The sequence below is a fragment of the Trichomycterus rosablanca genome, chromosome 19 (genome assembly GCF_030014385.1).
Source record: "Trichomycterus rosablanca isolate fTriRos1 chromosome 19, fTriRos1.hap1, whole genome shotgun sequence".
Classification (NCBI taxonomy): domain Eukaryota; kingdom Metazoa; phylum Chordata; class Actinopteri; order Siluriformes; family Trichomycteridae; genus Trichomycterus; species Trichomycterus rosablanca.
In genome coordinates this window covers 22,863,100-22,884,030 of record NC_086006.1, presented here as the reverse complement: position 1 = coordinate 22,884,030, position 20,931 = coordinate 22,863,100, and the positions used below count along the sequence as shown (strand labels likewise).

The following is a 20,931-nucleotide window of genomic DNA, read 5'->3' as shown; positions in this document are numbered from 1 at the left end:
GTCTTGTTTACGACATAAGAGATGTTAGAGATATATACAGTTGCAATCCAAAATATTCAACCCCTTAAAGAAAATCAGAATTGAGAACTTTTCTGCAGAGTTATATTTAGCTTTAAATGAAGTTTTTATTAGTTAATGATACAGCAAAAGAACGAAGAAAATAAATAATGTAGTATTTTAGTGGCAGGATATTTTGTTGATACTGCCTTTAATCACTGACATAACAGTTTTGATCTTAAAACTTACTGCTTGTCTGTATAACCTAAAGTTGGTTTACAACATGATTAAACCATTGGGAACTCAATAACCACCCTTCATTTTCTTCAGCTGTGATGTGTTTACATAAACACCACCCAGAAAAGTATTTTAGGTGTGTTGCAAGAGTGGCAAAAACTAAGTCGTTTTTATATTGATGGGGTGAATTTTTCTTATTGCATCCATGTATATGTAAAAGATGTCATAATCTTTTCAGATATGACATAAATTGTATAGAAATACAATACAGTAACAGATGAAATAAACAAATCACAAATATTTTTGGTAATGAATAATGGCTAGAAGTACACTGGTAAAAGATCCCAAAAAGAAAACATGTTTGCAATTTAAAATAAAAAAGAACCATTTAAGCTGTAAAACAAAATAGTTGTTAAAATGGCAGCCTCATCATTTATGAGAATGAGAATGCACAGCCTGTAAAAATACCAACAGGGCTGTATTAATTGTGATGAAAACAATCCCAGACACTTTGGTTATAACTTATGGAAACTGCACATGTAATACTTTTTCCAAAGAGGAAAACTGTCCGCAAATTGAATTAAAAAAAGAAAAATCTCAGTGGTGCAAACAAAACAGGTATTTAAATGGCGGATTAGTAGTGGGAAATTACTCACAAGCTAATCATATGCTAATCTCTTTAAAAACGTGGAGTTTAGACGCCATTGGAAACCTCAACTGTAAACTTTCTGAAATGTAAAAAATAAAATTACATTTGTTATACATTCCATCATGTGTAAGAGGTCTTTTTTGTGTGAAAGGGTGCAGCCAAGTGAGTTCTGATGTAAAGCCTGCATGTGTTTACTGGTAATAAGTGGTAAAAAAATAACCCAGTAATTATCTGGTCTATTTGAAAAGGGCATATGATTAGTATAGACCTTGTGCTAAGCCGTATTTCACACCATCACAACTGAAGTGTTGATCCTGAATCTTCAGTATTATATTTGAAGAGTTTGGTTTGCGTTGGCAGCAGTCAAGTGTTCCTACCACCTTACAAACTGCATGCTTTGGCACAAACACACCAATTGGCAAAAAGTTACTGTAGATTTAGCAACCAGAAGTAATGTTGTCCCAGTCCTAAACACACTAATAAACAAATGAAGTCGAGGAAGATATGCTACAAATTTGATTAGCGCTGACGTTTACACTGAGCCAAGTGCTTGAGAACCCAGTTGAGTTACTGGGTAAAGACTCAGTAGAGGTCAGCCTGTAAAAGTAATAGGATAATCTCCATTCGTCCTTACAAAAGCTATCCAAACAAAATATAACTGAAGAAATAGTATACAAAGACAAACAATATAAAGGTATATAGATATGTATGAGCATATTCATAAAAATTAAACAACTATTTAAAAGCTTAAAAGTCAAAAGAAATTCAAAAGTATCCAAATGTTTGTTGTTTTGCAGAGATATCATTAGGAACTTAATACAAGTTGACTGATTTGTGCTGCTTTGTCGGTATGGCTGTTCTTTTATTTATTTAATACAAACATGATCGTATAAAAAAGTGACTGCTGTTTTGTCTGCACAGTCAGTTGTTTTGTCTTGCATCTTCCTTCTCGCAAAGTTCATGAGAAGAGGCACATGATAAGTCTCTCCACTGGAATAGGGTGAAATAGGGTGCTGCACTGATTAGGTTTTAAAATTGCCCCATTAGTCAGCAGATTGCTGTGGTGGAATTAAAACAGAGGAAGGGGTAAAGGTCTTGATGAGGTTTGTAAAACAACGAGCCTGCTCACTGAGCCCTCGCACCATGGCTCTTTCTGGACATGTCCGCACTTGGTTCCTGACCAGGCCAGGCCTCTCCATCACTGTCTGTCCCTCTTTCTTCCTCAACATCTTCGTCCTCGTCGTCCTCCTCCTCTGGTGATGGCTCACTTCCGTTTTCTGTGTTCCAGCTCTCCTCCTCATCCTCCCGCTCTGTCTTCACAGTGACTGGGGGAACCGTTGGAGGAGGAGGAGCTGATTCAGCTTTGCTCTCACTGCTCTCAGCTTGCTCCTCAAACGCCTCCGGATTCTCCAGCATCTCCCGGATAAGAGGCGGCATAGGGCCTGGGATTTCCATCTTCAGAGTAACCGCCCTCTCTGCACCTGAAATTAAAGAGCAAAAAGGTCTTATTCAGGATAATCCAACTACACTGATGCTTGGAAAAATAATGCAGTATTAAATAGTGACAATTTAACACATTATCAAAAGTTTCATTACAGTTTGACGTACTGTCATCAGAGCTGAACATACTTTAAAAAATATATTTAAAATACAACAAAGTAGACTTTTCAAGTACTTTACATTTAATGTAGTTTATTAATGCATTTACACTTTCCTCTCATATTGCAACTTTTTCTCCACAGTGGTCTATCCAAGGTTGCCAAGTCATTCTGAATTGACTGCCTTTAAATTGCTGTTTTTTGTGTGTTAAATTACTGCTTATTACGAATACATAAGACAAGTAATTCTTGTCAGAATACTAGTGATCCTTCTATTTGCATGATGAAGCGTAGGCATGCATGTTATGTAAATGTTACTTTGTTTAAAGTAGCTTTCCCAATGGTATAATTATATGCTATCTTTTTTATAAAAGTGTGGACACTTTTAACTATTAATTAACTATTGGGCATTTTTAACTATTGCAGTTTTCCATTTACAAGCTAGCCCTACATAACTATAGGTAAACCAACCTTTGGTACTGATTCCACGCAGGTCTGTGATCTTCATCAGCATACGCGGGAACATATGAGGTTTGTTAGGTCGGCGGCGGCGAGCGTAGATTTTTAGTGCCTCCAACAAGGGTTCCTGCAGACGATCTACACGCTCAGGCTCCTCTAGATCCATACGGTCTAAACAAAGACAAGAAAGAGAATTAGCACAACCATATAGTTGACTACATTATTATATTATACTTAATAAAAAAGGTAATGCTTTTATAAGGCTGTTTTTGGAAAAAACATTTATAAACCTCAAATTACATAGTAGAACAGTAATAAGAACCATTACAGAAAAGATGTACATGCTTCTGATATAACTTATTTTATTGAAAAAAGGGTCAATATGGTGACCCCCCCCCCCCCAATATATTCAGATATGCCTAAAATGCCCCCCCCCCCCCCATATATTCAGATATGCCTAAAATGCCCCCCCCATATATTCAGATATGCCTAAAATGCCCCCCCCCCATATATTCAGATATGCCTAAATTTCCCCCCCCAATATATTCAGATATGCCTAAAATGCCTTCCACCAAATATTCAGATATGCTCAAAATGCCTTCCCTCAAAAAATTTTGCTTTGCATAATGTTAGGATGTCAGGGTTCACATCAGTTGATATGGCAGGAATGTTTTAGAATGGCAGGAAGACCACCCACCCCCTGTAGGTTTGGTCCCCCCAGTGTTTTATTCATGGCAAACAAACAAGTAAAAAAAAAAAAAAAACTGTTGATTGAGGGTACAGTGCATTTTTACATAAAACTATTCTTAAAATAAGTGCAAAATGTATCCCACAAAAACAGGTTCCTTGAACCAAAAACCACCCCAGCAGATGGCAGCACTGGTGCAATGTAACAGGAGGGTGCATTACCTCCACAGATGAGACAGATGGCACTGAGGAGGCCTGTTTCAGTATCGTCCATCTCCAGCGGCAGAAGTTGCCCAGCAAACGCAAAGACCAGGTCAGTAAGTGGCCCGAATCCTGCGTTGTGCATCTGTGTGCGGTTCAGAGTGAGTCCATCTGAGAATGTCATTGTGTCCTGCTCCGGGGTGTAACGTGTGCAGATCCGAAGCATCTGAAATAATATTACATAAACATTTCATCATTTAATCAAATGCATATATTTATGTAATATTGCAAACTGTATTTTTGCTTAACATAATTTACTTACAAGAATGTCCAGGCAGGCTGATTTGAGCAGGGTGATCTGGTCGGCGATTGTGAGGGATGTGAAACCTGGGAGGCGCTTGGCAAACTCCACAATCTTGATGATGCACTTGGTGGAAAGCTCACTGAATTTATCCCATAATCCCAGATCCAGCTGTACACGATGATCTGAGCTGGAGTTCTAATTCAAAGGAAAATAAAAGGTCAGAGTGAGAAACGTTCAGGGAATATAAGCTCTGATACAAGTATTACATTTAACTGTATTTTAAAAGTAGAAAAAAATGTAGTAGGCAGAGTAAAACTGCTTTTCTTTAAGCTGCAAATAAACAATCCAAAGTAGTAATTGCAAGCAAAAGCTCTGGAAACAATACATATAAATATGACCTTTCTGTTGATTCCTGTTGATATTTCTGCATTTAAATGAATGTAATGAATTTTCCAAATGCTACTTAGTTTTTATAATAGTGTTATTTTTAATAGTTTAATACAATAAACTATTGACAGTGTCTTGCATTTTCGCTGTTGACTGCATTAAGTTTATTTTCCGAAATGTGAAATAAAGATAAAAACATATATTTCAGATAATCCAACCAGTTAAACGTAGTGATGTAATTAAACACAAAGAAGTGCTATATTTTGCATACAAGCAGCGTTTTAAATACAGCGTTTTTAATACTACATGAGGCAGGCAGGTTATTGTAAATAGGCTCCAATTCTAAATGTTGCACAAGCTGAAGGGAAGCTTTGAAGGGGACTTGTTGATCATCTCATAATTTCAGATGAAAAATGGTTTGAAATGTTTGGTTCTTTATTATGTCTACTAATTAACAGGGCGGCACGGTGGCTAAGTGGGTAGCACTGTCGCCTCACGGCAAGAAGGTCCTGGGTTCGATCCCCAGGTGGGGCGGTCCGGGTCCTTTCTGTGTGGAGTTTGCATGTTCTCCCCGTGTCTGTGTGGGTTTCCCCTGGGTGCTCCGGTTTCCTCCCACAGTCCAAAGACATGCAAGTGAGGTGAATTGGAGATACAAAATTGAGACGTGATGAACCTTGTGTAACGAGTAACTACCGTGTGTCTGTCATGAATGTAACCAAAGAGTGTAAAACATGACATTAAAATCCTAATAAGCAAACAAACAAACTAATTAAGACCACATACAGGCCTCTATGTTGGTTTTATGTTGTACATTTTTATAATAAGGAAAATGTAAGTGAGATTCTAAAATCAGACTATCTACCTAATGCTAATGATTCATTTAAATGTACAGAGGGCAACATTAGTATGCAAATGTTCCCCAATACACATTAGGTAGATTTGTGTGTATACTTTGCCTGTGTGGTTTAACTTACTGTGGTGTATTTTCCAAGCTGGCACAAAGAGGGGAAGGTCTCTTGATGAGCTTTGCTCACTTTGTTTACCAGCTCCTCCAATTCTCCACTTAGCTCATAGCTCTCAACTGACACAGCCTCCTCTTTCACATCCTTCTTCTTCTTATTACGGTCGTTCCGTACAGCTGAGGGTCACATAGAGAGACGAGAGAGAGTCAATACCTCAGCCATGAATCAGGTCCATCGTACCTCTGCCAAGCTATGATCTTAGCAGCTGGAAGTGCTTTTCTGAAAATCTTTGCTATGAGCCAAAGACATGTTGCAACACTGATGCAGGATCAGTTCTGCAAACCCTGTGCCTAATGTCATCATCAATCATCAGCATAGGGAAAACTGACCTGAGAACAACTTGTTATAATGAATGTGACCTGGAGGTGCATATATCTATGTTGCCAAGCCTTTCCCTCTCCATACCCCGTCACTCACTCCCCCCACCTTCTTTCCCTCCTCCCTTTCTTTCCTTCCTTTCAGGATATCCAGTAATAGCAAAAGCACAATGTGATCCCGGTCTCTCCATACATCCCACACATATAAAGATATACATATATCCCCACAGACACGTAGAGCAGCCAGTGTGCCACTCTTCTGGTGATATCTCCTCTGTGTTTCTGGCAGGTGAGCAAACATACAGGCCAGCTTGCGGCCTTAAAACTTGGTGCTATTGTCTCTGGCATTGCACAAATCTGTTAGTGCCATGTCATGAAGGCGCTTTTATGAAGAGCTACTAAAAACAAAAGTGATGATGGATTGATAATGCTGGGGGTGGACGTAAAGAGTTGGAATGCTTATTATGTTTATGCATTTGTAAAAGTCTGGTTAGGAAGTTGCATAAAAATAGGAAGAATTTCAAAGTGATTTACACCAGATATGAGTTAATATCAGTTTAGCTGGTTAATGTCTCTTAATAATTTACCTAAGACAGTTTAGGCAATAACAAAAACCTTTGTACATGCCATGTTTTTGCTTAAGTTGTTAATCTTAGTAAATAAGCAGTAATTAAAATGTGCAGATGTTTGTTCCTTATAAAGAATGTTCACTTATTTTTACTAATAAAATAAACAAAACATTACATTTATTTAGAACCTATTTGTATGGCTGTATTGACCAATTAATTTTTTATTTTTTATTTTAAAGGCTAAGCAAACAACGCAGTGCTATCAGCCGGTCAGGCAGAACCTCAGAGTACTTGTGCATTCATATAATTTGATAGTAGCAGTTGGTGCATGGTGAGACAGGCTTGGTGAAACTTGTCTGTCCATGTTGCTCTGTTTGTGTAAACTATCTTTGACTGCCTCTATATCTGTTCAAATCTGTAGTCTAGTCTCTATGGCTCTAGTCTGTAGGTGTCAGCTTCTCTGTGGGCAGTGCGCCAGGAGCGCCCACATGCCATCCGACTTCCTCACCTTCCTTGGACATGCCGACCTCGAAGCACTTCTGCAAGCGGCAGTACTGGCAGCGGTTACGTGTGACCTTGTTGATCTGGCAGTTCTTGTCGCGGTGGCAGGTGTACACCATGTTCTTCTGGATGCTGCGCCTAAAGAAGCCCTGCAGCCAGGCAAGACAGAGAGAACGTTAGCCAAAGTTTCTCAACATGTGCTTCTTGTCTAATCTGCCCTTCTTTACGTTTTCCCTTCATCTTTATTAGAGGAGGGAACACATTTGGCTTTTGCTTTGTTGTCAGGACCCTGTTGTTCTGGCTTGCTAAACCAAAACATATGCTAAAAATCATCTTGGATTATAGTCTTTGCTCATAGTGTCCACTACTGATGAGTTTCTAGTTTCTGTTACTCTGTTTCGAGTGACCTCTTGGATGTTTTCGTGCTTCAGATTTCTAGTGCAATGTCTCACATTGTTTTTGTAGCAGAGACTTTGATGTGCAGAAAATAAGTATCTCATGAAATCGTAAAATTTAGCAGCAAGGCAGATGTGGACTGATTACTAGTCCAAGTGCCTGAATGAATATTTTGTATTCAGGCTATTTGTGATTTAGTAATCAAATTTAAGTTGACATGGCAATGACCAGCATTTTTCCCTCCAATCTACCAAAGAAAACCCTGTTTTGTCTTTTTTGTGGTAGTGGGAACCTTGGTGGCTTTCATGGCATAAATCTGTACATCTACAACGAGACCAAGTTTGCACTTAGGAATAGCTACACAGGGGCTTATTGTGCTGTTCGGGACAGAGCATCTCTAAAATTAAATATGTGTGTCTCGATAAAACAATCATATATTGGACTAACACGTAACTGAGTTGCCAGTTGTACTATTATAACACATGTGCCTAAACTGTGGAAAAAAATGTAAAGCCTGGCTAGTGAGTTTGTTTTGCTCTGCACTGTATTGCTTAATTTTTTAGACCTTTTGTCACAGTACAGGTCACATGATGCACATTTTTAGCTAACTAGGGCATCATGCACATGAGAGGTCTCACTGTCTTATGATTTCCTTTAGCAAAAAAGTAAAAACAAATTCTCCATACCTTGCAGCCCTCACAGGAGCTGACCCCATAGTGGTACCCAGAGGATTTATCCTGGCAGACAAAACATGGCTTGTAGACACGGGGCGGTGGGGGTGGAGAGGGCGAACTGGGCACCATTTCCTCTGAGCTTGTGCTTTGGGTTTCCACCGCTAAAAAAAATAAAGAGATATAAGTTAGATTTTGGTACAATATGTAATACTCTAAAAACTTTAAGTAAAGGAGGGATTTAAAGATATGTGTTAAGCTTGTTAAACATTGTATAAAAATGTACTTGACACCAACTTTGGCTATAACAACCTCTATTTTTCTAGAAAGGCTTTTGAAGAGTGTCTCTACGCATTTATGCCCATTTAGTCAAAACCGCATTTGTAAGTCAGACACTGATTGTAAATGAGAAGACCTGGCTTGCATTCAGCAAATCAATTAATTCCAAAGATGTTCAGTATGGTTGAGGTCAGGGCTCAGTGCAGGCCACTAACATTTCTCCACACTAAATGTATCAAACCATGTCCTCATGGGCCTTACTTACACAAGTCATACTAAAACAGAAACGTGCTCAAACTTGTTACAAAGTTAGAAGCATATCATTTTCTTTGTGTAGTTGTTTTATACATATGTGTACACGGGCGTGGCTAACACGCCTGAAATAAAAATGTGGGCTGTCCACATAGTTTGGACCATGTAGTGGCCATCTAGCGAAAGACTGGGCTGAATACAATTCTAAATGGGCAGATGGGCCAGGACTGTAGTGAAATAAGAAAGCGCTAGCATAGGAAAGATTTAGTTTATTTATAGCACTATTTTGTGTAATTAGTGACAGATCGGAGGTTAAATAGGGGTAACATCTAGAATTCCCCTATGCAATCCACTTCTTTTAACCAGCTCTCTCCACAGAATGTGGGATTTCAGAGAGATTAGAGCGGCTTGATTGACAGAAAGTAAAAAAAATAAACAAACAGTTTAACGCTGAGACAGATAAGCAGTAGCATCACCGATGTTTTGATAAGACTTGTAGCTCATCACTGCCACAGGCACTGAGGTGGGGCTCCAGCACAAAGCTTCCTTATTCTTACATAGCTGGCCGACTGGCTCCTGTGTTTCTCAGCTCATAGGTGTGAATACTTTTCCCTTCCCTTGAAACATACTTCGAATTACACACTCACTCCCTACAAGACACCACAATGACAAATTGCCGAGCCATTTTGTTTGTTTTATGCTACTCACACACCCTTGTGTGTCTAGAATACAAGTTCATGCACAAGCAACATTTCCCTAAAACGTTCGACACCACCCCTTTTGTCATCTCTTGACACACAAACCCTATTTTTCTCTTGTTTCCTGGCCCCAAATTCCTTAGTATGGCCCTGCCAGTTTTTATTGGAGGCCTACCCTCATAAGCTTGGCCTATAAAGGTGCTCTCAAGACCAGGGTGGAGGCAAAAGTCTGGCTGGTGATGCTTTACTGAAGTTCAGTCACCTCGGGCAGCCATTCACACCAACACCAGCTGTAGCCCTGGCCAGTTAAAAAGGCCCAATCATAAAATGAAAGGCAGGAAGGCTTTAAAATTTTTAACTTTTACTGCACCACCTCCCCCCAGATATGGTCAATGGAAAGCAGAGACTAGCCTAAACTTAACTTACAAACCCCCCTCTTTTTTTCAATTAAGCCCTCACAAACACCAGAGTTCAGCCAATGCACCAGCTTGCTACTTTACAAGACTCAGGAGACTTTTAAAAAGAAAAATGGGAGCATTAAAAGAGAAGTTTGATAGAAGACAGCAAAAGGGGAAAATAGGAATGAGGGACAGGGAAAAGCAAAACATGAATACAGCAACATCTATGTTAATGGTCATGGTTAACTAAACACCATAGGGCTGAAATATAGGTAAAGTAGTTAGTACATATCTATTTGCAACCCTAGCAAAGCTATGGAGGATTATAAAATGCTTTAGTTTAATTGTTACAAAACACTGTAACTACAGACGTCAATAATATATGATAATCAATGGAGAAATTATTGTTTAGGTGAACTGTCTGCACAAAAATGTCATGGTTAAACTCAAAACTTGTAGTCATTTGTCAAACTTAGAAATGTTAAAAATAATCACTTCATTATTAACAATATGCACAATACGCTCATGGACTTAACCTGGCATGAACCCTTTTGTTTATGTAGCAGTTGTAGCAATATGTGACTCCACAACAGGTGCTAACAACAGCTCTGAAAGGCATAACTATGGGAGGCGTCTAACAATGATTACTGACTGGCACCACCTCTGAGACAGCAAGTGAAGCAAAACAGGACAAGAGGTGAGGAGGGACAAAAATCCATCAGCGTCCGTCAACAACCCAAACTGGTTCCTGCCGTAAAAAGGTCTTCTCTTACACCTCTTTTACAAACTGTTTCCAAAGCTCTGTCAACATTCCCCTGAGACACACAATGGGACAGGCCGACTTCGTCTGCAGATCTTCCTACCCTCCCTCCCCCCTTTTCCTCCGGAGCCTTCTCTCTTTTTTTTTCTAACTAGTCTCATCTTTCTATTCGGAAAACAAAGCACTGTAAAAACAGTATACTATACTATCCTAATCCTTATCAGGCTCTGAGCTTGGAGCTCTATTTGCATGACAATCTGCAGGCCTAGCCATGAGCAGATAGAGGGACAGGTTCAGGGCGGGACACTGGTGAGGGGGTCATAGTTATCAGTAGCCATTGCTCATTTCCTGTTGAGTGTTATTTTACTCCTTATACCCTCACTCAAAAGCCTGTGCACACAGGAGATTCATCTGAACAGGTATGCGCTAATGTCAACTTTATCTGAGACTCCTCCCACCAAGACCCACAGTATGCAGCACTCCTAGAGGCTAAAGCAGATACTCGGGTATACGCTGCATGTATTTATACCATGGCCATGGAAAATCTGATTGATGGTAGGGTGAGTATTATTTTTTGTGTGTGTTTTTTAAGTAAATCCAGTCAAAATGTAATCACATTTCTTAATCAAGTTTTTGTAAACTTTAACTTTACAAACAACAAAGAACTTTTAATGTTAGTTAAACATCATAAACATTTGAATAAAAAGCATTTATATGATACACTGTGTGGAAATTAAAGCATCTTCAAGAATTGGCAGATTACACATTGTATTTATTGTAGTTAATTGAGTACTGACTAATTACATTATTTAAATTCTTATTAGTATAATTAATAAGCTCTTTAAGCTCTATTATTAGTAACTGGGTTTTGTTTACCAGTTATTTGGGCTTAAGTACACAGAACAAAATGTTCCTACAAAGCATTTTTGTCAGCTAAAATTCCAAAACTGAACACACCATTGTAAACATGTTGGTATGAAACCACAGCAACCACAGTTGGTTAATAAGGTAACAGTTTTTATAGTATTTAGATATTGGAAAGCAAGATATCCTATAAACCTTAAATATCTTATTTAAACACTGTTAGTTGATCATGGTGAGTGAGATAACCAACACTGAATCAACACTGAATCATATAATCATACAGGAAATAATAGATCTGACTGAGAAAACCCCACTTTGCTTTATGTCATGGTGTTATTCGTCTTTAGCTCGACCATATTAACATCTACATATACATGGCACCTTTTTATACTGCTGTAACTCCTAATATTTTCTACAAAAATACTTGATAGAAAGATTACCAGTTGTAAAATGTATGAAAGCACAATGACTATCAGGATGCTTGTTGTAACAACCGATGCCACCCCATCTAGTTAAATTAGAATACATGCCTGCTGAATCTGTAAAATCGAAATGCTGCATGTTCATGTTGCAACACCACTGTTAGCTGAGACACATATGACACATCGCCTGAGGAACAAATACTCTTTCACAATAGGAAAGCAGATTTTACGTACATGGCTGTAAGTGTGATTTCATCTTCAGCAGAACACTATTTCAAGGTGTAATTCTGACCTAGAAACTAAGGTGTGCATGTTTAATTTAGGTATTCACATGGCTAAAGTACCAATGGCCCAATGGTTTCCAAAGCACCCAATTTGATTAGCAAATAACATTGTCAGCTCATCCCCATTTTCAGGTTTCAGTCTATGCTTGTTAGTATGTGCTTATAGAGCTGTAGGACCTTGCTTAACTTCCTTGTTAACATTGCTTAGCACAGTGTTCTCAGTCACTGTTCTCAAAGCATAAGGCTTTGTTGGTTTAGTTTTGCATGTCCAGACGCGCCGTGCGGCAGCCGGTGCACAGATTGGGCAGGCCATTCTGAACAGCATGATTAATAGACTGACTGGCACAGGTTGCGTGAACAGGAGGTCCCTCTCTGAGCTTTGTATGCCTAATGGGCAAGAACATGCAGTCCTCCCCAAACCCACTACACTAGCTTTCTGATGGTAAGCTAGGTGGGGTTCACTCTGTTTCTCTTTTTCTTACCTTCTGGCTTTTTTTTCTCTCTGCCCACAGCTTCCTGCCATCTCCAGTGCATGGTTCACATCACAACCTTTCACTATAGCACAATCACACTTCCTTCCTCTTCTTTGCTTCACTTATTTTTTCTGCTGGATGTTTTCTCACTGCTGACGATCTTACTGGCATTTCCACTGTTAGTCAACCCAGTAATGTTACAAAACACCTTTGAAAGATAACAAACACTGTGCCCCTGAGTGTCAATCTGAGAGAACAGATTTGAAGCAGTCACCTGTCATTATGACTGTTCAGTCACAGAACATGAATAGTTAAAAGGATTGATGGACTGATGTTCAGAAAAGAGGGGAGTGTATGCCTGATTTAATTGAAGGTGGTTAGCAGTAGCAGTTCCTCTCATCACTTTTCTAAAGCTGCCTGGGCATGTTAACATGAGTTCTTTTTGTTTAAATAGTAGACATTTAATAAAACCTAGCTGCCAGCCAGAAGATTGCTAAACAAAGAAAACATGTACCTCATACTAGACACTACCAGAGAAATGGGACTCTTAAAGACCAGGGTGCAAAAACCAGAGGAATTTGCACCCTTATGTCATAAACAGCACAAGAGCATGAATACATACACGCACACACATGAACACTGCTGGACCAACAGACGTTGGCTGCATGGTCTCCGCAAAGACCTTGAGCGCTGCATGGCTAGACGTGGTGGTGTCAGAACAAAACTGAGATGCCAGTGCCTTTTTACTGGAGGTAGATCTTGGAGACACCCCCTCAGGATTTGGGTTCATGGGAGATTACCCTTGTAGACAGTACTGCACATTTGACACTGCCCTTCTTTTTTACAGCGCCTCATAAAACTTCCTTAAGACTTCTTCTTGATATAGCCCAGTCAACATTTGGTCAAGAACGCCATCTTTACTGCACAACTTCATCCAACAAAGAAGCAAGAAAAGCAATGTGTCCTCGGAGACCCAGACGACAAGTTCAAACTTCATCTGTAACTTAAACTCTGAACCGCCACAGCTGCTGGTTGAGCGAGCCACTCAAATGTACCATGGTGACATAATCAAAACAAATTATTGCGAGCTTGTAAATGGAGATCAGATCCAAAAAAGACAGATCTCTGGCGCTAAGAACAACACTGCTTGCCAGATCTCATATGTGCATTCACACTGTCTCCTCCAATACCTCTTCACTCCACTGGCTGGATCTCTGTTGCATGGGCACAGACACTGGGGTGTTGATCTGTCCGTAAGTGCTGGAGCCAACTGACTAAGGCTCAGCCTGGTCTAGAATTCAACTTTGATCCTTGGGATTCTGCTTGCACTCACACATTTCCTCTCTCCATCTGTCTAGCCGTCTGCGCTCACCTGCCATGAGACTAAGTCCAGTTACCATGTGCTATGGTCTTACATTTTTCTGTAAAACAGATTTAGTGACAAGGAACTCCTTGTTTGGCTCTTATTGCTTCCTTCCCCAAACAATAGAAACCGCAAAAGTAGAAGTAAGAGGTTGGTTGACGCCTTAGTGGCAAAAGTAAAGAGAAAAACCAACAAAAATAATCTTACTATGTGTTATCATATAGTAACACCACTGTACGCTTCTTTGACAGGTGTTGGTGTGGTTAGATGAGTAACTGTAATATCTTTCAAGATACATTTGAGAAATAATGGCATAGGATTTAAAGACTTTAGTGCTGCAGGTGGCACTTTTGTTTATCCAAAAGTTTATACTTGTTTATAGAATTAGGTTGTGACCACATGGCTGTGCCTTTTTGTCTGAACCTAGATTTTTTTTTTCCATACTGAGCGTCCTTCATTTCTCGACAGACCATGAGGAGCCAGCAAGACTGCAGCTTCCTGTTGTCTGTGTGATTTGTGGTCACACACACACACACACACACACACACACACACACAGAAATACCAGGCCTTTCAATATTACACTCTGTGCCATAGCATTGTCTGGTTATTTCTGTTGACATTTAGTAAGTGTGAGAAACTTCTGTTTTGAGTGACAGATGCCCAGAAATGTTTTGTACTTATATTGGGCAGTGAGATTTAAAAAGAGATTGCCTAACTGTGAAGGGTGTGGAGTGGCAGCCTTCAAAGCGTCAAATGTTGAGTGATATCCTGTTCATGAAATTCGCTGAATTGTAAAGGTTCTTCATTTGAAATCTGCATGTGAATCACCTCTAGATGGAAAGATTTACCCAGCATTAAGTTACCACACTATTTTTTTTTCTAAATGTGGCATAGGTTGTGTGAGTTTAAGTTGCTGTGACATAGCCAAGTCAAATAATCACCTTTTATTACTAATAACTTGTGACTAAGGTTGGTATAACACATTACTAGAGACTCAAATTAAGTTTTGGGGGCAATTGGTAGGGTGTCATTTTTATCAAGCGGTTTCCTAGTTTGCAAAAACCACACTGCCCAGAATGGCTAGACAGTATTCTTTTTCACACCAGTTAATGTTTGCCTGGCAAAATGTATTAATCTAGATTGATTTCAAGCTTTACTACACTGCAGTTTTCTTGGTGACTTGAGATATGATCTAACATTAAATATTGAATCTTAAAGCTGGAGCAGAGGTTTGCTGGTTCTTGGCTGAATACCACTTCCCTCTGGCCAAGGGCCTTTAAGACCTGTTAGCTTACAAGGAGAAAATACTGCTTGCCATGTAAATCTTTCTCTCTGGGTCAGAAACTGACAGTAATTTAATAAGCAATAACTCATTCCTGTGGTTGGGACATGGTGTGTTTGTGTGTGTGTGTAGCTGGGTGGTTGTGTGAGTCCTGGTAAAGGAGGGGACTGTTTGTGCAACAGCTTAGCCCTAGCAACATTTGAACCAAGCTGTCAGTCAACAACACAGTGGTAACAGATCCTCTCCCTTTGCATTAAGCTCCCACATGGTTTGGGACTGACACAGATACACAGACACGGAGGACTGTCAAAAGATGCCAATTTATAGTCTCCAAAGGGTAACTGCCTACCAAGCAGTGAGCTTCTCAGTTCACTGCCACGAGACAGTCAACCTGTCCCACAGTTATTATTACCCATTCTAACACAGGTACATCCCATCATTAGCACAGCACGTCATATAAACTCCATATGTAATGATTCATACTGATAGCTTTCTATTTGGTAGGGATCAATTCCTACAACAACCAAATCAATTTAAATCGAACTTTATAAATCCTTATATACAACAGAAAAATAAGCACAATCAGGTCTAGATTGAGGCAGACCCCCAAATCTGACAGCAGTCAATGATCCATTATTAATCCACAGATTGGTCTGTTTAAGGATTTTAATCTTTTAATTGAATTCTTTGTAATTGTAATGAACCAGTTAAAGATACCCATTAAAGCAAAGGGGAGGGTCTGTGTGTGTCTGATAGCCTTTTTTACTGGCATGTTAGCGGTGCTCAGAACACAGCCCGATCCAAAACTGTTTTATGCTTTTACTCCACGAGTGCTGCTGGTCTGGAACCAATATCTAGTGTCAGAAAATTAGGAAGTAATGTAATTTTTTATCAGAATGTCAACAACTCAAGCAACTCATTGTTTACTATAAGACATAGACAGCAGGGAGATTGAAAATGAAAATTATCTTTTAAAAATGCCTCTAATAATTATTGATGATTGGGTTTTAAAAAGGTTCTCTGGTTCCCTGTAACAGACAAAGATACATTCATACCTTTTTAAAATAACCTTCTATATTCTGTAACCAAAACAAGTCTTTAAGCAATAGGCTTGTGTATTTGAAACACTGATTTTATTACCTACTGTATAGGAAATAAATCCTTAGAAATGTATGATTCCATTGTTAATCATGTAAAAACTGTTGATAATCAGAAAGTTAAAATGTACTTTGATTTTAGGTTGTTGGTAGCCAGTAGTTATATGCAAATCATTGATGGCTCAATTGCACATAAAGGCCCTACCATAGGTGCTTGCTGCTGTTTTGGATGTTACACAATAAAATAAAAAAAGTCATTTGACTTGTCTTCCTTCGGCCAAGCATAGTGCCCATGGTTTGGATAGTGACTCTGCCCAGGTTTTAGCCTTTTTCTTACCTCTGACCTAAGGGTGGAATGAGATACTCAAAAACAGGAAAGCTGACCAAACATCCTAAAGTAACCAGGGCATCTTTTATGTCCTTAAATTTGGTGTGGTGTAGAAAACTGCTGCTCTTCACCGTGAAACTGGTTATTCGCATGATTCAAGTCTCCCTGGAAAAAAGGGGTATTGTGGTTATAATAATAAAAAGAACTTGTTACCATGCTGTGGTGAGAATAATTCTCAAAGGTTAAAAAATAGTGTCTGAATCTCACTGGTAACCTGGCCATTTTTATGAGGGGAAGTTTCCTTCCTGTAGACTACAGTGTTTGAGAACACAAAGTGTTGAGAGAGAAGCAGAAGCCAACCGGCTGAACTGCCTAGCCATGCCCCACAGCTGGTTTGGTCCTAATGAGATATTGGGCTTGAATATCAATTCATCTGTCTCATCAAGGGGGACAATGAGGGGCAAATGGCTGCTAGAGCAGGACAAGCTGGCCTTGTTAACTGAGCTTTTAGTGGGGATGCAGAGCTGAAACAGGACACTGGTCCTTCCCTCAGGCCAGCCCACGCTTTCCCACTACATTTCTAGCTCCTAATTTCCTGGAACTGTAGTGGGCTAGAAATCTGTATGGTCGAGGAATACCGAGGAGTGTGTGTGTGTGTGTGTGTGTGCACTTTCTCATGGCTGGTGAGATCTGATTGATTGAATAAACAGATCTCATCATGCTCTGATCTAAGGAGGCGGTGTGGAGCATGGAGCCTCAGCCAGGCCCCTGACAGGGCATCTGTCTTCATTAAATGGCGACTCAGTGTGGCTGACAGCCACTGAAATGTTGGTGTCTTCAGGATTAATGAAGACAGATGACTCTCCCCCAGGGGCCAGCACCAAGAAACAAAAAGGAGAAGGTTGAACAAATAAAAAGCTTAAAATGCAGCAAACTCTTCCAGTTTAAAGGCTGAAACTTGTGTTATATTTTACTAGCATTTCCTTGTGCAAATGCTTTTTCCTGAGCATAAATATGTCTCATTAAAAAAACACTAACATACTTTACAAACAAATACCCCCCTGATAGCCTATGAACATTGATGCTGGTTTTGTCTGTGCTAGGACAGGGCCCCTGTGGGATCCAGAATGCTGTCAAAAGTAAACAGGGTAGGGAGGGCCAACAAAGAAAGAAAGACAAGACAGAAAGAGAGAACAAGAAATGGAAAAAAACTATGAGTGACTATTAAGCACACAATTCTGCTGTGTTTTGACTCTGGACCAAATATTTTAATACATTTGTAATACAATTTTCCTACTGTTTATTTAGTTTAACCAGGAAACTGGACGTAACCTGGGTTATGGACAGGCTAGCTGGGATACCAGACTTGTCTGTCTTCAATCAGGAAAAAGACAAATGCTGTCTGCATGATTGAAATAATTAGTGTCAAATTCTCCCCACCCTATCTCTAACTTTCATCTCTCTCTCTCTCTCTCTCCCTCTCTCTCTTTTTCTGTCTGTCTCATATACACACTCTCTATGCCATGTTCATATTTTGCAAACCCCCCCTCCCTGGCTGTTTAACTTTTCAACAACTGACAAGGTCAGGAATTAGGTTACCTGCATTCGTGCTGAAACCAGACACTCTGTTTGACATTCATGTACAAATAATCACATCAAGCTGCATGGACACACACATGCTCCACTGGCCACTCGTGTTCACATAAATACACATCATGACGTATGTCCCATAGCTTGAGAAGTCTACATGAGTAGCCCAGCGGCACAACCCTTTATGCATTAAAAAGTTGGAAATGCAATCACTAGGAAGTGCAGGCTAAAATAATAACAAAACTATTTGTAACACTTACACTGAATAGAAGTAGCCCCCGTCCAGGCAAAGTGGTCCAGGCCCGTGAAGAAGGGATTTGCCTTCCTTAGCATACATGCACCACGGTTGGTGACATCGTAGAGCTGCCGGGGTCCCATCCCCAGAGGCTCCATGCAGTCGAACATACTGCTTCTTTTTCCCTTTACACAATGACTCTGCACAGACTGCTTCCTACCCCAAAACAACTGCAGTGAAAACAAACAGTACTGGCAGAAATTCCTCTAAAATTCCTCAGGGATCAACGCCTGCTGTTGATTTCTTCTTCTATCTTCCCCCTATATTTTCACTGCTGCTAGTCTATCTTTCTCTGGTGAGGAATGTGGAGCTGGTTTGTGGCTTGCTCTCTCTCGCTCTCTCTCTCTCTCTCTCTCTCTCTCTCTCTCTCTCTCTCTCTCTCTCTCTCTCTCTCTCTCTCTGTCTCTCTCTCTCTCTTTCTGCTCTTCACTCTCTTTCTCGCTCTCTTTCAGTTCTCCGGATGCCCTTGGGCAAGCTGCTGTTAGTCTTCTGTAACCGACCTAAATAAGAGCTCCAGATAGCACTCGCTGAGTCCCAGGCTGAGAGGAGCAAACCAACTGCCTTCGTCCAGCACCCATGAAGGGGGGTGGAGAGAGAAAGCAAGAGAGGGAGGGAGGTGCAGAGAGGAGGAGATAGACTGGAGGAGGAGCCAGAACCAGTATGTGTGTGTGTGTGTGTGTGTGTTGTGTGTGTGTGTGTGTGTGTGTGCATGCTTGCCAGGCCTGATCTGCTTACAGAAGAAACTTTTATTTGAATCTCCGTGCTTGCCTCTACAGTAATTCATATTTCAGAAGACCAAATGAACAAGTGCCAAATTTATACTCTCGCACTCGCTTCTCCTGCTATGCTCAGCATGCCTGTGACTCCGCACCTCCCCCCATTTCCCCTGCAGTAAATATGAGACCCCCCCCCCTTCCTCCCTCTTCAACTCCGTCTCTAATCATAACCATATTAAAGTCCAGAGTGAGTGAGTGAAAGAGAGTGAGTGTGTGCAAAAGACAGAGAGAGAGAGAGAGCATTGTGCATGGAGCAGATGCCAGGGCAAAAAAAAGCTCCCTTCTTTTGTTTCCACGAGACAGCGCAAATGACTGATGACCACGGCGGGTCCTTCGCTAAAAATGTGGGCTAGATGTAAAACAGCCTTTCACTGCTTTGATCTGATCTAAAGAATCCATACCTTAAATCCAATAATCCTTTATTATAAGAACAAATTATTAAACTTGCCTAAACTGGTTTAAATGCCTTAAATCCCAGTTTACCTGCAAAATGTTACTTTATCTCCATACATCGTTCACCCAGGCCTGCTCTAATTCTATACCTAAATGCATCTCCATTAAACTTCTCAAATAACCCTGGCACATACGAGCCATCAGTAATATATTAAAAGTGTGCAGGACATTATGAACTAAATAGCTCCACCACTGTCAATGCCAGTAGTTGTCAGTGAAGGAACAGCTGAGGGATGGCCAGACCCAGACCCAATAGACTTCAAATCAAGCAAACAGCTGAACTTGATGGCAGAAGCAGTAGAGGTGGCTGAGCTAACTGTCCTGCCACATTAATCTCACCCTCTCATCCTACCTTTAGACTGTCTTTGAAAAGGGCACCATTTGCTGTCAGTTTGTATTATTGGTCAGGCTTTTCTATTTTCTTCTCTTTTTCACTCCACTTTCTTTTCTTCTTGCCCGGACCTGCACTGAGACTGGTGCTCATTGAGCTGTTCATTGATTCTCGAGCTCTTGACTTTGTTATGGTTCTCATCTGTTTTCTTTACACAAGCCAAGACAGAAAAAGAGCAAGAAAGAGAGAGGGAAGGGGGAGAGAGGAAAAGTGAAGTAGACAGAGATGGTTAATTGCCCTTTTGTTTGTGCTGATACTAAACATCAGTTGTGTTGCTCAGCTCCTTCATGCAATTGTCATGCAATAAAGGAAGAGGGCAGTAAAAGAACAGATCAAAAAGTAGTACGGTGGCGAGACTGGTCGTTAGGCTAATAAAACAAAACCTTTTCAAGTTTCAACAAGGGTGCCATGGTCATGTCTAAGGCCACATTCACACATACTGTCATGATGCAGAACGTCTTGATTTTGCTGCCCATGTTTACAGCCTAAACAACAGTTCTAGCTTGTGTTTCTATACTTTAGGCTGATCATTTTTATAAATTATTGCATACATACAGTTGGTTACTGTTGCATCCAGTTGCTGCTCAGCTGAGTTAAAAAAAAACACTGGGTGAAAGTCTGTACAAACAGCATTGCATTCCAGAGAAGTCACAGTCAGTCCATAATCTTAGCTTTGAGTGTTTTTGGGATGCCATATGCAGTTATCAGAAAATTACAGTAAACCTTAATGTGGAAACCAAACATTAAAAGTGTTCCATGTGTCAAAAAACAGCCCAATCACATAGTCCAGAATTTGTCCCAAAGTAAGTTAAGTTTACTTAAGTTTAATTGTGGATGAAATTTTAATGAATTCCATATTATAAGAAATCAGTTAATGTGTGGAGCCAAGTCCAAGTACACGGTACATGATTTTCAGCCCGATTTTTTAT

At 40.1% G+C, this 20,931-nt stretch overlaps 1 protein-coding gene across 3 annotated transcripts in view; it reads right to left on the bottom strand.

Annotated features, from left to right (window-relative positions):
- Positions 1 to 1,665: 1,665 nt before the first annotated feature.
- rarga (retinoic acid receptor gamma a) overlaps positions 1,666 to 20,931 on the bottom strand; it is a 54,162-nt gene continuing 34,896 nt past the window's right edge. For 2 of the 3 annotated variants that reach the window (XM_063014858.1, XM_063014857.1), the window contains exons 5-11: positions 8,011 to 8,159; positions 6,936 to 7,077; positions 5,494 to 5,657; positions 4,151 to 4,327; positions 3,850 to 4,054; positions 2,953 to 3,111; positions 1,666 to 2,364 (exon numbers count right to left, since the gene is read on the bottom strand). In XM_063014858.1, the coding sequence (XP_062870928.1) occupies positions 2,009 to 2,364; positions 2,953 to 3,111; positions 3,850 to 4,054; positions 4,151 to 4,327; positions 5,494 to 5,657; positions 6,936 to 7,077; positions 8,011 to 8,159 (1,352 nt within the window). In that variant the 3' untranslated portion in view covers positions 1,666 to 2,008. Of the gene's footprint in view, positions 2,365 to 2,952; positions 3,112 to 3,849; positions 4,055 to 4,150; positions 4,328 to 5,493; positions 5,658 to 6,935; positions 7,078 to 8,010; positions 8,160 to 18,347; positions 18,923 to 20,931 lie in introns of those variants that run through there. The other variant, XM_063014859.1, reaches the window with a different exon arrangement.